The 16,921-nt window shown below is 38.1% G+C and overlaps 1 protein-coding gene across 1 annotated transcript in view; it reads left to right on the top strand.

The window, feature by feature from the left end:
• Nucleotides 1-16,921, top strand: part of CNKSR2 (connector enhancer of kinase suppressor of Ras 2) — a 183,044-nt gene that overhangs the window by 84,654 nt on the left and 81,469 nt on the right. The window contains exons 14-20 of the mRNA XM_081001590.1: nucleotides 1,806-1,854; nucleotides 2,566-2,738; nucleotides 4,328-4,401; nucleotides 6,242-6,313; nucleotides 9,491-9,558; nucleotides 11,239-11,339; nucleotides 15,938-16,475. Coding sequence (XP_080857716.1) covers nucleotides 1,806-1,854; nucleotides 2,566-2,738; nucleotides 4,328-4,401; nucleotides 6,242-6,313; nucleotides 9,491-9,558; nucleotides 11,239-11,339; nucleotides 15,938-16,475 — 1,075 coding nt within the window. The remainder of the gene's footprint in view (nucleotides 1-1,805; nucleotides 1,855-2,565; nucleotides 2,739-4,327; nucleotides 4,402-6,241; nucleotides 6,314-9,490; nucleotides 9,559-11,238; nucleotides 11,340-15,937; nucleotides 16,476-16,921) is intronic.

Here is a 16,921-nt window from a genome sequence, read left to right as displayed (position 1 = left end):
TTGGGTACTCTCCCTTTCTTGGGCAACGTTCTTGAGATTATGGTCTTGGAGGGATCTAATTTTCTAGATCCATCTCAGTTGGCAAGAGCATTCTTCTTCTCCCAGACCTTTGATTAATTACAGCCTTTTAACCTGGGTTTTTCTTTCTTTTATTATGTTATGTGTTTTTATATTGTCAGCTGCCCTGTGATCCTCAAGTGAAGGGCAGTATAGAAAATGAATGAATGAATGAATGAATGAATGAATGAATGACTTGAAGGGACAAGGCATAAGCAACTCGAACCTTCAAAGTCCATCAACATGAAACTGTTGAAATCTGGTGATAATGCTATCGTGAAATTGTCCTATTGAACTATTAGTCTCTAGTCTTCTGAGTTAACATGGCTAGGCAGACATACCCGAATCATCTCACAGTTGCCATTACTTTCCATTTAGTTAAAGAGGAAAGTTCACAGAGATAATTGTCATCTTCTACTGTATGCTTTTGAAGAATTAACAAAGAGGATTGATTAGACTTGGAAGTTGCCGTGTGTGTGTGTGTGTAGCAGTGTACACATGGGAAATTGTATGCTTTTTCATAATTGGACCAGAAATGCCTTGTTAACTTGTTGATGGAGCATTGGTGCTCCTCTGTCCATGAAGTGAAAGCATCTATTAGAGCAGCAAACACTGAAAGGTCAAAAGAGCTCTTTCTTTAATATTGGGCTAATGCAATCCTTATATTCAGTAAACATGCTTTTGATGTAATGATTTGTCATATTGAACAAAACCAGTAATTGTAGAACTGTTAAAAATGGAGCAAAACAGATTTTAAGTAGGTGTTTTAAGTTCTTGAAACTTGAAGTCCTGATAGATACCAAGGTATTTCCAGCATACCTTGGCTGTCCATCCCACCCCACCCCACTGCTTTCATTGAAAAATGCAATACCTTTGCAGTTCCTTTCAGTTGTTATGAGCTCTTTTTGCATAGCCACAGGTATGCTATATTCATAGAGAAAAATACTGAAAAATGCCTATCACAACCATCAGCCAAGGTCTTGACTTTCTGTGCCAGTTATGCTTTCTGAGCTCAACTGTGTCTGTAGGTTTCACAGATAACATTGTTTGGTGGTGACATTGAGCTCCTCAGGGAAAGCAGAGGTGGGAATAGGGTTTTGTGTAGCAGATGTTTTCAAGGACAGTCTGAGTGGGTTAATAACGTCCAAACAACAAAAAACAAGGTAATTCATCCCAGTCTATATCAGGTGCCCTATGCCTGAAATTTACCTTATTTATTGCTCTATAAGACGCACCTGACCATAAGATGCACCTAGTTTTTAGAGGAGGAAAACAAGAAAAAAAATATTCTGAATCAAATGTTGTTGAAGAGGCTTTGCGCAGCTATCCCTGAAGCCAGAACAGCAAAGAGGGATTGCTGTGCAGCCTGCATCCGCTCCATAAGACGCACACACATTTCCCCTTACTTTTTAGGAGGGAAAAAGTGCATCTTATAGAGTGAAAAATATGGTACTTTAAAAAGAAATCAATCACACAATTACTAACTGGGAAAATCAAAACTTGCTAATTATTCTGTTTTGATAAATCTGACCCTGGTCAAAACAACCTCCATCTCAATTGTTAGGGAAAAGTAAATTAACTGCAGGGCCAAGTACACTTATCAGCCATTCCATAACGTATTCCATCTGAATAGAGCTTACAGGACACAGTTTAAGAGAACTTCTAGTCTAAGGTTTGTGTTGTTGTACATGAAGTATTGTGGTGCGATTGGCACACATTAACTAAACTGTTGTGTGTGTTTTTCTTAGACATTTCAACAATCCTCTCTACAGCATAAGTCTAAAAAGAAGAACAAAGGTAACTATTACGTAAAACAGTTTTTACCTTATAGGTCTGGTGAAAAATTAAACATAATTTTATACTGTGTAAACATTTTTGTCTGCATATAATGTGACAATTCTAAAACAGACACACTCCAATTTTGTAACAGTTAATGCTGCTATGTTCTGCTGGGATAGCTCAGTTGGTAGAGCATGAGTCTTTTAATCTCAGGATCTTGGGTTCAAGCCCCACATTGGGCAAAATATTCCTGCATTGCAGGGGTTGGGCTAGATAACCCTCATGGTCCCATCCAAATGCTACGATTCTATGAAACATCCATAATTTTCTCAGCGCATGTCGCCATTTCCTCCAGTGGTCATTATGACCTTAAGCCAGGGCATCTCCTATGAGAATTGTATGACCTTAACTAGGCCTTAACTCTGTTTTCCTTCTAAGTCAGGCATAGGCAAACTCAGCCCTCCAGATGTTTTGGAACTACAATTCCCATCATCTCTGACCACTGGTCCTGCTAGCTAGGGATGATGGGAGTTGTAGTCCCAAAACATCTGGAGGACCAAGTTTGCCTATGCCTGATCTAAGTAGTAGATTATGCTTTAGTCATAGCTACTTATTAGAATGGATGGAGAGAAGTTCCACCCCAAAAGAAACAACAACAATGCATTCCAGCTCAGGACAGAAGTATTATATGGGTACATGAATCATCTCTGAAACAACTGTTCTTCTAAGGTCTCGCACCAAGTAAGAGTAAAAGGCGAATTTCTTGTAAAGATCTTGGTCGTGGAGACTGTGAAGGCTGGCTCTGGAAAAAGAAAGATGCCAAGAGTTATTTCTCACAAAAATGGAAGAAATACTGGTTTGTCCTGAAGGATACTTCTCTCTACTGGTATATCAATGAGGAGGTAAGAAACTGACATGTTTGGTGTTCTTCTTGCAGATGGATGTGACTGCACTGAACAATATGGCTACAGTCCAAAAACATGATATATGCATGTGGTGAAGAACCATATATAACTGCCCAAACTTGATTTGGTCATTACATGCGTAGGGTTTTGTTTTTGACTGTCTGTTTGTACTGGAGAGACAAACTACCTTTAATATTGGCTTTTCCCTTCGGCAGTGGAAACAAAAAGTGCAGTTCTGACACTGTGCACAGCTCTCTCCTGTCCATGTTTTAAATTAGTGATTCCAAGAGCCATGCTAAATATTGGTAACATAGGTTTTCTTCTTCTTCATTAAAACAAAGATAACCTGGATACACTAAACATTCACCATGCATAAAAATTATATCAGCAGGTGCTATGGCCCTGATTCAGAAGCCATATAATTTCTTTTGTGAGGGAATTGAGTATTGTTAGTTTGATTGGAATTAGAACTCCACATGGGAAAAAACTTAGGATGGAGGAAGATGTCACAAGAAACAGGCAATATAATGATTCCTGGAGGATGCAGAAAAGATGTAAACAAGGCAGTTGACTGAGAAAGAAGAATCTGATAGAAATGTAGGTGAAAAGTGAGGCTTCAGTAAAAGAGCTAAGGAGGTAGAAAATTGAGACAAGAAGGAATTAATGAGAGCTCTGAAGAGCTCTTAGCAGTTAAGATGAGAAGTGAGAAGGAGGGGAGAGTGTTAGGATGTTGATTAAGATACAGGATGACTAACTGAAGTAAGACAAAGTTGGCAGTGACCTAAGGTCCTGAGGAAACTCTGGGTCATGGAGATACGTAGTTGAAAAAAGGAGGAAAATTAGGATCAGGGCAAAAGTATACATAGAACTGGCAAGCACATGTGACTGAGCAGTATTGGCAAAAGGGCTGGGAAAAGGCAAGGAATAGAATAAAGGGGATACAGAAATGCTAGATCTGAAGTGTAGATGCTAGCAATAGAATTCTGGCAATTGTTGCTTTGGCTGTTACTGCAAAGTTCTGCTTTTGCAACCCCAAGGAGACAGTGAGGAAGAGACAGCAAGATGACATTAACAAGAGTAGTCAACTAAATTTCCACATTTTTGGCCCAGTTCAAATGTAACAATTTTTACTCTGTGTACTCAGATTTGTTCATTCTTGCTAGGCCATAGTTTGGCTTAGCATTTTGTACGAACCAGACCATTGTTTTAAACTAACCAGCCAGTTCTTTCAGCTGCAGACTTCTAGTGGATCCAGATTGCATTGTGCTTCTAATACTATGTTCTATCTTAAAAATTGCATGTTTAAGTTAATTTTGTTTGCTTCTACTGTCCAAGTTATGTGAATCGCCCCAAAAGAGAAATGGTTGAAGACATGGTTTAAGTTGTTCTTTAAAATAATTCCTTTTAAAGTGATGTTTTCACCTTTCTGGCAAGATGCTTCCATTAATTTTTGTGGAAGTTTTAATGAAGCAATAAATCAGAAATTGTTATATTGTGACAAGAGATAGTTCAGTATGCTTGTATTTGTTTTCTTTTTGATTGGCTTCTGGTTTTGCTCTTGTTCTTTAATCTGTTCATCTTCATAGGATGAAAAAGCAGAGGGATTCATCAGTCTGCCAGAATTTAAAATTGATAGAGCTAGTGAATGTCGCAAGAAGTAGTAAGTACTAGAACAATATTCAAAAATAGATAAAACTGTAAACGTTGAAACAAACATAATTTTGATAAAATGTTCCATTATTGATGCCTTTGTCTGGTAGTATTTATCTTTGTGGAACTTCAATCACTACTGCTACTACTAATTAATATATATTATCATTTGCTACTTTAGATACTCACCAAGTTCATTCCTGGTATTTAGGAATAGGTGTTTAGGAATGGCTACTCACCCCCTTCTCAGGTAGACTATGGTTGCAGACCTCACTTCCATCCACCATCCCCAGCAGCTAGGGCCCAGTGTGTCTTGGCAGCCCTTAGGGGAATTCGCCAGCCAGCAGAATAAAGGAGCAGGGATTCCTTGCCAAAATGCTAGCTTTGAATCGGCCAATAGGAGGCCCTGCCAGATGGGCAGTACAGTGGTACCTCGGGTTACAAATGCTTCGGGTTACAAACGCTTCAGGTTACAGACTCCGATAACCCGGAAGTAGTACCTCAGGTTAAGAACTTTACCTCAGGATGAGAACAGAAATCGCGCAGTTGTGGTGCAGCGGCAGTGGGAGGCCCCATTAGCTAAAGTGGTACCTCAGGTTAAGAATGGTTTCAGGTTAAGAACAGACCTCCAGAACGAATTAAGTTCTTAACCAGAGGTACCACTGTGCATTGCTAACTGACTGGGCATTGGCTGTGGGCTATGCCTGGTCACCCAGCAATACATAGGGCATAAATTTTTGTTGTTGATGTTCTTGGTTACTGTTTTTGAGGCTTGGATAGTTCACCTTTACTTTTAACTGATTATATTATCATAATACATTTTAATTCTTAATATGTGATAAAGCAAAATTCACTTTTTCTAAACTAATGTTGACTTCAATTTGGAAAAATATATATAAGATAATTAATAGTAGAATACACAAAAATGTCATTTGGGCATCCAGCCAAATCTTTCACAAAGCTGTAACTTGGTATGGATGCCAACCTTTATGTGCAGTTCAGTGCCTGTTTAGATTAATAGTGGATTGTGCCAGTGTAATACCCTGCGGTCTAGAATGTAGATCTGATGTTTCAAATGTTGACAGTAATCCTTTTTATAGTTGGTTGAGAGGGAAATGACCTATGAAATACCTCATTACTGTGAATAACTTCATGATTACAAGTTCAACAGCTTGTCAGAAATTAAGACACATTTGCTTTTTCTGTTCAACTATTGAGTTTTAAAGTTGAAAGTAAAACCAGAAACACTGTAGTATGAAAAATCATAGGGACTTCCTATGAAGTATAATTTGGCTAAATGATATTATATCCAGAAACTTTTATGATATATTTGCCTACTAAATACAAGTGCCCCAGTAAATAAACTGCTTCATATTTATCAAAAGTATACTCAGTCAAGATAGTGTTTAACTTGACACCATGTTCAGATAGATTTAATTAGGGTGTAATCCTGTCCACACTTACATAGGATTAAATACAACTCAGTGGAGCTTACCTCCACATAGACATACATAGGATTACATGCTTACTGTATCTTTTCACTCAAGTATATCCCAAAATGTGTATAAAGTGCAAATGTTCTTGATTTCAGAGTAGAATTGAAACATATACAAAATATAGATGATATACAGTGTGGCCAAAAAGTAGGTATACAGTCAATCAATCAATCAATCAATCAAGGATTATTTTTCTTTACTGATACTGATGAATGATGAGAACTTGAGTCAAGGACAAAGAAAGTGGATTCTAAAGAAGTATACCTACTTTTGGGCCAGCCTTTTAATACTGAAAAATAATGTTGTATACTTAATATTTCACCCATGGTACTTTGTTATTTCCCCTCCTTCCAGTGCATTCAAAGCTTGCCATCCTAAGATCAAAAGCTTTTACTTTGCTGCTGAGCATCTAGATGACATGAGCAGGTACTGTAACATAATTTATGTAATGAATCATTCTTGAGTATTTTTGGTATTTTTATAGTATTTATTCACCACTTTCTTTTATCAGTCCAAAAGGCCAATGAAAAATTTATTCCCTGAATGTGAGTAATATAAGAGAAATAGATTTTAAAAATTGTTTTAATTGGTGTGTGTGGTGAAGTGGTTAGAGGGAGTTCAGGGTTCAAATCCCCACTCAGTCATGAAACTTAGAGCTTAGGCCAGTCACAGTCTCTCAGCCCAACCTATGTCACAGGGTTGTTGTAAGGATAAACTTTGGAGGAATGGTGGGATATAAATGTTATATCCCAAATGTGAAGTATACAGTGAGGGGATAACATTGGAGAGGAGCTAGTGGAGGGTAAAAGGTGGCTTTTGCTAGGATTGTGGGAAGTGAGTGGATTTGGCAAAGAAGAGGGGGGTGACTTTGGCAAAGGAGAAGGGGTGACTTTGGCAATGAGTAATGGGAAGGGTGACTTTGGGGGGAGTAGACAAAGTTGGTTAGTGAAGCAAGCAGCAGTGCATCTGTGTGTGTGTGTGTGTGTGTGTGTGTGTGTGCGCGTGCGCACACACACACACACACACACAGTGACACTGATCCAGCAAGGATCAGTTTCTAAGCATGGATTATTTCCTCTGGAAAAACAAGAAGCTGCTATGAGTGTAAACATCTGTTGAATGCTCTGATTAATTCTCCTGCCTAGTTCTGGACTTAATCCAGATGCAGTGTTCGATATAGTTAGCCAGTTAAGAGCAATTTAAAGGAGCCCAAACTACCTTCAGCTATTTTGGAACTTAAATCAATTTCATTTTTATCAAAGTGAAAATATATTAAGACAAATCAGTCCATGGAGGGTACTGTACCCCAGTTTAAATTTTCTCTGGCATTTCTTCTTCAAAAATTGCTTACAATTTTTCACTGTTTCCTGAGTACACTGCATATATATATTTCAAGTGTTCAAGGATCACATAAGTGATTATACACACTAATTGTTCATGAAGTACAGCTGGCCCATAAATGTGTTGTTTTCCATAATGGGGTTTAGTTAGCATTATTTACAGTGAACATCATAGTAATTATTATTTCCAAACGTGCAGTCACTGTAATGTCTTTTGGGGCTCTGATACATGCATTCATACACATGTAGCTAAACAATTATGTGGGGATAGAATGAACAGCATAAGCAGTGGCTGCCCATTTTTCTTGAGTACTAGGAATGCTAGTGAAGACAGGTACACAGAATATTCCTGGCTCTTAAAAAGAACAATTTGTGTACATCAGAGCTCTGAAGAGTACATATTAAGGTGAGTGAATGAGTACAATATGTTCTACTGCAGCCATATCAAACTGCCAACATAGTAGTTGCCAGAACATAGTTTCCAGTAGTTAAGAAACTTGTGAAATGATCTAGAGGCACAATGAGTCTTTGTGACACATAGCTCATATACATTTTTCAAAGGGTACTTAAGTCATTCTTGCAAATTACCATGATTAAATGTCAACTTAACTGCAACCATCAAAGATTGTACTGTCTCTTAGATATAAAAATTAATTTAAGTTCATTTTAATTCCTTTCTAGAGACAAAATGCCTCCTTGTTTCCATCTTCTTTTTTTAAGAAGTCCAACATGGAAAAAAATTTCAACTGTTCCTTTGATTTCAAAATAGTGATGGAAGATCTGAGTCTGGGCAGGGCTAAATGTGAGGCAGGACTCTGTCTCAAACCTGTTTTCCATGTTGCTGCTTTGCTATGAACTAGCAATAAAAATAGTGCCTATCTAGCTGTGCCAGGAATCACATCTGGGATTAAAGCAATAATCAGGCTCTCCTGCCAAGATTATGCACCCATTATTTTCACTTGGAAACTAACTATTGGCAGGACTGGCCTGACTGATGAAATAGACCTCTACTGACTCAAAATGTGGAAATCATCATAACAGAAGCAACTGATTTTACAGACAGTTTAGTTCTTTTGTTCGTACTGCATTATCAATGGTCCAACACAGACAACCATCTTAACCAAGTAGTCTTCTACCCTGATTGTTGTTTTTTTTAAAAAAAGACGTAGTATGGAGTTTCTGCCACACTTTCTAATGTGTGGTAAAATTGGGAGCCTTATGAAGTGGCAAATCTTCGCCATTTACCCTTGGTACTATTTGCCATTTGTTTTCACCTATGAAAACACTTTTGACTTTAGAAACATTTATTTAAAATAAATTGTGGCTTCTGACAAGCTGTATCCATTATGCATTTATAAATTGGGACAGGGGGCTGTTAGAATTCCTGAGCAACACCTGACACTTTCAACTTGCTAGTATATATAGGAGTTAAGGTCTTCCTATATGCCTTGGTGGTGGTGGTTGGTGGTGGTGTTTTCAAATTATTTTTATTAGTTTTCCAAATTATTACAAATCAAACCAAATTACTTTAATTTAATACAATTTCTTCCTATATGCCTTTGTTAATGGGCAATAAAGTGAGAACCCTTTCACTCTGAAATTTGGCAAGTGTTATTCCTGGTGGTGGGGTAGTAAGTAGAATGCCTGGAAATTGCATTAAGAAGCACAGGTGTTACAGGCAGAATAGCAGCTGGGTCATCTGTTGAAATCAATGGGAAGAAGTCTAGGGAATTGGAAGTCTGATTTAGCGTAAGGTTTGAAATTTTTTTACTTAAAAGAATTATTTTTCCTCTCTCTTCCTTCTTGATGCACACAAAGCTTCTCCTATCTCTTTGTTATACTATATGATACATGTGCTTCAAAATTGGAGAGTGAACTTTTTTCCTGTTGTTATGACAAATAAGGCTTTAAATGTATTGACGAAAACTTTTTAACAGGATTTGATCTTGAGAAATTGGAACAGAAAGAATTATTCAGTATGATGACGTATTTGTGAGCAATATGTAACAGATCTTTGAATACCTTGAAATGTTTCATTTTAAGGACTTCCAGCATCCTTGTTCAAGGTTTTCTATTTGAAACAACATTGTATATGTCAAAATAGTTTTACAAGAAAATTCCATCTAACAAGACAGCTGAATGAAACATAGGTCTTGCTGCCTTATCTTGTCAAGAAGCTGTAAATATTCGAATAAAAGACCACATACAAAGTCATATAACTTGTTAAAGCATTGACAGTGATGCATTTAAAATATTATTACAGGTGGTTAAACAGAATTAATATGCTTGCTGCTGGTTATGCAGAAAGAGAGAGGATCAAACAAGAGCAAGGTATGGTATAATTATTTTGTTTGCTTCACTTAACCTCCCTACTTAAAGGTTATGTATTCTGTGCCCTATTGCAGAACCCTTATTTTCTTATTTAAGAATATTCCCTCAGTTACCGCAACTGTTGTTCTTATGCAATACTTTATTCGAACACATAGGAACCTTAAAAAATATTCAGGGCATGTTTGACTACAAAAAAGGACCTGTTATATATGTGCTGATGATTGATGGATCAGGTTTTTTCCTTAAAGCATATTGATTTTATATATTTAACTTTGGAAAGTCACTAAAGGGTGATTACATTTTTATTTTTTCTAATTCTTTAGTAGGCCAAAGTGTGCTTAGCAAATGATACAGAGATAAAGAGAGGTGTAATAAAACAGTGTCATTTTGTTTAGTAGATAGCACTGTGAGGAAAGGGAGTGAGATAACTGAGGATTCAGCCGTACAGCTGCAAATAAAATGTTTTAAGTGTGTTTTAAGTGCAATATACAATATGACACTAGTTGGCAATGGTGAGCCTTATGGAAAATTCACGTATTTTTAAAAAGCTTTTAAAAAAGCATTTTCAGAACTTTTTTATATCTGTGCATTGCAATTATAAATTGAAGCTAAGCCAATGTAAAATACTGCCTCCTGTCTGGAGTGGTTGTTCCTCTAATCAGAAGATTTGGGGTTGACCTGTCAGACTGCCCTGCAGCCTGCTGGTGTTCCTTTTAATTGCAGGGCAATTCATTGCCATCAACAATTATACATGACAGGACTGGTGTGCCATATATACAGTGGTACCTCAGGTTACATACGCTTCAGGTTACAGACTCCGCTACACCAGAATAGTACCTTGGGTTAAGAACTTTGCTTCAGGATGAGAACAGAAATCGTGCTCCAGCGGCGCGGCGGCAGCAGGAGGCCCCATTAGCTAAAGTGGTGCTTCAGGTTAAGAACAGTTTAAGGTTAAGAATGGACCTCCAGAACAAATTAAGTACTTAACCCAAAGTACCACTGTAACTGGGATCTCAGTGGGTGATTAAACTGGAAGGATTCTATCCTAGCTATGTATCCCAGAAGGAACAATCCTGTCAGCTAAGGTGGCTTCAATGGCAAGGAGTGCATATTTCCATCTATGGCTGGTTTGGCAGCTATGGTCATTCATGGACCAAGATAGATTGCCACCAGTAACTCATGCTCTAGTGGCCTTAGTGTTTGTTTATTGCAATGTGTACTGTGTGGGACTGCCCTTGAAAACTGACCAGAACATCTCTCATTTGTTGTGCTTGGCTGGCTCTTTGCTTTACCAGGATGCCAAGACCCATGGAACAAGCATAGAGACAATTGTGTACAGAGAACACAAGTACGGATCATCATAGTGCCTACTCTATGCCAGTGATGGTGACAAAACATACTTATTTCTCCACCACTGTTTTATTCTCAAATAGCAGTCCTGTAAAACTTGGATAAAGGGATTATTACAACACAGCTCTAGGATGGTTGTATTAGAACCCTTGAAGGCCTCCTTTTATTCATTAGAATGAATTATGAGGATGGCTCTTAAAATCCACATTAACATATATCTTCCATTGCTCCCCTTTTCTGATTATGACACATGAATTTTGAAGAACTTGATTTCTGCAATAATACAGGGTTGTTGTTGTTGTTGTTGTTGTTTTAATTTGTATTGTTTAGATTACTGGAGTGAAAGTGATAAGGAAGAAGTAGACACACCATCAACACCCAAACAAGACAGCCCACCTCCACCATACGACACATACCCACGACCTCCTTCGGTAAGTGTTCATTTGTAATAACTAGCTGCCATTGACCCAGAGTGAGAATACAGAAATACTTTTTGGGTAGTAACTCTTACGCAACCTTCATCCATTTCAACTGAGTTTGCACTTTGGGGTGAATGATGTTGGAAGTATCCTGTATAAATGCTTGATGTCAGGGGAATTATGTTTGTATATATTCAGTTTTTTGGTCCTGTATCAAAATATAATGTAAGAATAAATACCCTGAACCACTGCATAGAACAACAATCATGACTGGTATATAGGATCTTTATTTATACCTTTATTTCGCAGGATCTTACATTTAAAAACATCTTCCAGTTCTCATTAAAACAGTTAAAATAGTAGAACAGCTGCTTTATTAAAAAGATTTGTTAAGAAATAGGGTCTTTATTAGACTATCCTTCGAGGAACAAATTTAAATATGTACATTGCAATTATAAATTGAAGCTAAGCCAAGGTAAAATACTGGCAGCATTCCTACTTTAACCAACATGAACTAAGTTTCTCACAAAAGCTTATCCTCCTTCAGATAAGAATAGATTCTGTGCTTCCTTTCAAGTTCTTTGTGTATTAAAAAATAGACTTTTCTATTACAAAACAAGTAGACCATACAAAATATTAATACATAATTGTACAAATGGCCAGATATTAAAGGGTATCCTTAATATGCCATCAGATGTGAAGTAATGCTGATGTAAGGAGAGGAAACAATAAGCTTGTATGATAGATGCATTTGAGTAAACTCTCCAGTAGATAGAGGTGAATTTTTTTCCATACCATAGGAAACCTATTTTTCCAGATCCTCTTAAAATCCTCTTCCCAATTTCAGCTATATTCTTTTGAGGTCTGTAGGAAGCAGGCTGCATATTTTTAAATGTTTCCTTAAGAACTTTAGTTTTTGAAGCTAGTTCAAGTGCCAGAAGAACATACTAGATCATCCAAAGAAATGCTAAGTTCATTTGGGAAGTCTGGATGTGATTGTGTCATTTTCAAAAAGGAAAATGCCTGGTAAAGAGGAGACTGAGAGGAGATATGATAGCCACATTCAGATATCTAAAGAGTTGTCATATAGAAGATGGAGCAAGCTTGCTTTTTTCAGCCCCAGAAACTAGGACCCGAACCAATGGCTTCAAGTTACAAGAAAGGAGATTCCAATGAAACACCAGGAGAAACTTTCTGACAGGTAGAGCTGTTTGGCAATGGAATAGGCTCCCACAAGAGGTGGCAAACTCTCCTTCATTGGAGGTTTTTAAACAGAAGTTCAAAGACTATCTGTAATGGATGCTTTAGTTGAGTTTCTTGCATTGCAGGGGGACGGTTAGATGACCCTTGGGGTCCCTTCCAACTCTATGATTCTATAAAATAAGTCGTATTTTCCCATGCTAGTTTTGAAGCTCTGACTTTGCCTAGCTGATTTTCTTTTTATTTTCAACTATGCTAAAGGAGTCACAGAATAGCGTTGTTTCAAGAAGCATAACTGAAATCACATGAAGTCATCTTTGATCTTACATTAGAATTTCCATATCCAGCAAAGAGATTTTTTGCAAGCTATCTTTTGTGTTTTTGCCAACTGTGTCCTGACTGAATGACTGCACTGTGCATGAATGCCAATGAGTAGCAAGGCATTTCCTCAGCTGCAGTCTCAGTTTCATCCCACTACCACTACACCATTCAGCTTGTGAAGGTGTCAGGGGTGCTATAACACACAGTTGGAAGGTAAAGTTGATGAATGGTTAATCTCAAAGCTTCTGCTTAATGACTTCCGGGGGAGGCGCCTTCGGTAATGGCAGAATTCCTCTGACCGGGAGGAATCTGCTCTGTGGAAATCTGGGTCTGGCCGCCACGGCGAAGGCGGAGACCCGTTAAAATCACAGGCGGGAGAAGCCTGTGAACGTGGGATTCGGCGGGCACCTTTTGCGCCTCCCCCACTCGCGGGGAACCCCAGTTTTTGGGGCTCCGGAGCGACGTGGGGTGAGCGGCGCGGTGCATCGAATCGTCTGCTTCTTCCACGGAGCGAAGCCGCATAGCTGTTGCCGGAGAGCGCTGACCTTTTCCTGTGGACAATTTGACTTTAAAGTAATTACCCGTGAGTAGAGCTGAAAGGAAGAATTGGATCTCTAAAAGTTTAATTTGGTATTGTAACGGGGAGGTTCAAAACAGGAAGTCCGCATTCCCTTTTTGTAAATAAACTGAGGCAATGAAGTTGTAAGCTGGAGTCCTGGAAGGTCTTTTGCAAAAGATCAAATTTCCAACGGTAAAGAACATTAAACCCCCTCTTGGAGGCAGGAGAAGAGAGGGGGAAGTTGAGGATTGAGTATGCCTGCGGGAGAGAGCGAAGAGGCTTAAAACACCGCTGCTCTGACCCTGGAAACTGTAAAACACTGAAGTGTTGGACAATGGCAGACGAAGTTGATGGACTATAGGGAATTAGCGGAAATGACTGGCAAGATCCGAGACCAGGGTGAAGAGTCGGTGGAAGAAGATTGGAAAAAGTTTAAAGATTATTTATAGAAATATTGTAAAATTAAGGAATGTTAGAAAAATGTTGGAATGAAATTACATGGCTTTAGTAGAAATGTCATAAGGAATTAAGTATAAATAGATTAATAGAAAATTAAAGGAAAAGTATGGCAAGAATGTGTTAAGATAATTATAGAACAGAAAATAGAGTAAGATGGAAAGGAATTGCTGAAACAAATAATAGAAGTGGAATACAAAAAGGGAGGTGTGAGGAAGTCGCTGGAAATAAGTGAATGAAGTCCATTCGTATTGTTTTTTCTTTTTGTTTCTTCTTTTTCTCTGTGTTTGTAGTGCTGTGTTGGAAATTTTGAAAAAGTAATAAATATCATTTAAAAAAAAAATCAAAGCTTCTGCTTAACACCCTCCCACTGCACTGCCTGCCTCAAAAAATCTCATACTCCTTTCTGCAGTCTACCAAAAGTGTTATGCTTTGGGTGACTGCTGCTGGTTGTTTCAGCAAGACTCAAGGCATGTTAATAAATCTTGCAGCTAGAGACAAAGAAGACTTATCTGGATCACCCCAGGAGCACTTTGGAAAAGTGATTTCTTATTCCCTCTATCCAGTGCTTACCTGACCTTACAAAAGGGAAGGGCCACATGACTTCTCCACAGCTGCTTTTTCTTCCTGTATATTGCCTCATTGCCAGGTCTTTCCCAGATCTCACCTTGCAACCTGATCCAAGACCAAGAGCATCTTTCTAGCAATTGATTCATCAGTAGGGACTATGTATTTCATCACTTTGGAACAATAGCTTTGTCTCCAAATGCAACAGGGATAGAGAAATTATTCAATGGTGCACAAACCAAGTATCTAACCCAGGCAGTCTTTATCTAAAAAGTAGTCAAGGTGACTACTCAGCATTTTACCCCTCTGTTCATTTTTGGAAGAGCTTTCAACAAGATCCTGGTAGAAGATACATAGGTAATATTTGTGACAGCTTCTGGTTTCTGGTTTTTCAAACTGAAATAAAACCACCATTTAATTCTGACATTCATATAATTTGTAGTGTAGGGACTGACACTCCAGATTTTTGTATGCCACAGTAGATCCCATGAAACTGACACAAAGCACATATGGAGTTCTCTGGATTATTCTATAAAGGCTATTCATAAATTCTCATGGCATTCTGTAAATGTCAGTGACTGCATTTTCATAACTTCTTAGGAGCAAGTTTTTCCCTATTCTCCCGTGATCTGCAGGGTTTCGCCTAAAATCAGATTTTAGTACTGTTAGCTGTAACTGAACCATTATTTGAATCACTTAGTTTGGTAACACACTGTTTTCTGAATATTGCCTTTATTATTTAGATTAACCTTGCCTTTCAAATGCATTATGAGGGTGACTTTATCATAAAACAGCAACTCTATTAACTGTGGAATCAAGGGATCCTTAAGTATATTAAATAGCTAGCTTCATTGTAATAACAGTTGGGAGAATATCAGAGCTGGGCCCAAAGACTGGAGTGGTAAAAAGACCTTGTAGTTATTTGACTACAAGTATTGCAAGATACATCTCCTAGGTGTTTATACAAACAGATGTCGCATACACTATTTCTTTACTGTTTTGAACCTTGGGATTTTGACTGAACGATTTGAAGCTAGATAGAAGCAAATACAACTCTTATTCAAAATGTTTGTCTGGTGTATGTGCAGGAGCATAAAGCAACAAACAATCACTTCTAAATATTGATGTTTATACCCAATATGAAACACAGAATGGCAAGTAATACAGTGCAACAAAGCCAAATAATGATTGTACTCAAAGAAATTTGTGCTTCAGATGATCCTCCTAAAATTAATTGGGTGGCTACATATGATGTATTGGGCCTTTTTGGCTGGAATACTCTATTCTCTTTCTGATAGTTCTTTTTCTAACGATTATGGTTTTGTAGATAGATTTCAGGGTTTTTTCTTTGAAATATCCTTTTATGAACTAGGAGTTGGGAAAATACATAAGTTAATAATAAAACCTATATCCTTGCTAGCTGTAGTACATAATGGCCTTTGAATATTGCAAACATTCAGCTATCTTCATAATTGATCTGAAACCAGAATCTATATTCATGTTGCAGATGAGCTGCGCAAGCCCTTTTGTGGAACCAAAGCATAGCCGACTCTCTTCCACTGAAACTTCCCAGTCCCAATCTTCACACGAGGAATTCCGTCAGGAACCAGTTGGGAGTACTACTGAATCTCCCATCCGCAAAACAGCCAGCCAGCGACGTTCTTGGCAGGATTTAATAGAGACTCCACTGACAAGCTCAGGGTTGCACTACCTTCAGACTCTACCACTTGAGGACTCTGTTTTCTCTGACTCAGCTGTTATCTCTCCAGAACACAGGCGGCAGTCAACTCTTCCTACTCAAAAGTGCCACCTGCAGGATCACTATGGCCCTTTCCCTTTAGTGGAGGGTGAGAAAATGCAAGCCCTAAATGGGAATGGGGGCAAGCCCCGCAGTTATACTCTGCCCCGGGATAGTGGGTTCAACCATTGCTGCCACACACTCTCTGTCAGTGCCTCCAGCCATCAGGAAGAATTGCCACAGAAAGAGCAAGAAGAAGAAGAGGAAGAGGGAAGGCAAATTGCACCAGAAAACCAGGAAGATGAAAGTAAGCACTAATTATATTTAAAATTGATTAGAAATAAATTGCATGTAGAAAAGGGAAATTGTTTAGTTGCGAATATGACTTTTAATCATACCTTTTTCTGTACATAGTAGAAATAATTAGCTTTTGATACAAAAATTAACTTTTTATGCATGCTAACTTGATAAATCAAATTTTAGAACAGCTTTATTTGCAGCACAGTTATTCCTCATGTTTATTATCATTATTTTTTGGGGTTTTTTTCCATGGAGGGGTATTTTGCCTATACTAGTGTGCTTCTGTCTTGGATGCTAGTTTCTTTCACAGGCATGAATTTCTTGTTTTGTGATAAGTGTGTTTGTGTTGCTCCTCAAACTTTGGAAAGAAAATCTTCGATGGTGAATATGAAATATTTATTTCTAGTCCTAGGGCTCTTGCATTCTGGAAGGCTCCAATCCTGATAGTTTAAG

The sequence above is a fragment of the Podarcis pityusensis genome (assembly GCF_964106645.2).
Source record: "Podarcis pityusensis genome assembly, chromosome: 4".
NCBI lineage: Eukaryota > Metazoa > Chordata > Lepidosauria > Squamata > Lacertidae > Podarcis > Podarcis pityusensis.
Note: the sequence above shows the minus strand (reverse complement) of the source record. Positions and strands in the feature narration are given on the sequence as shown.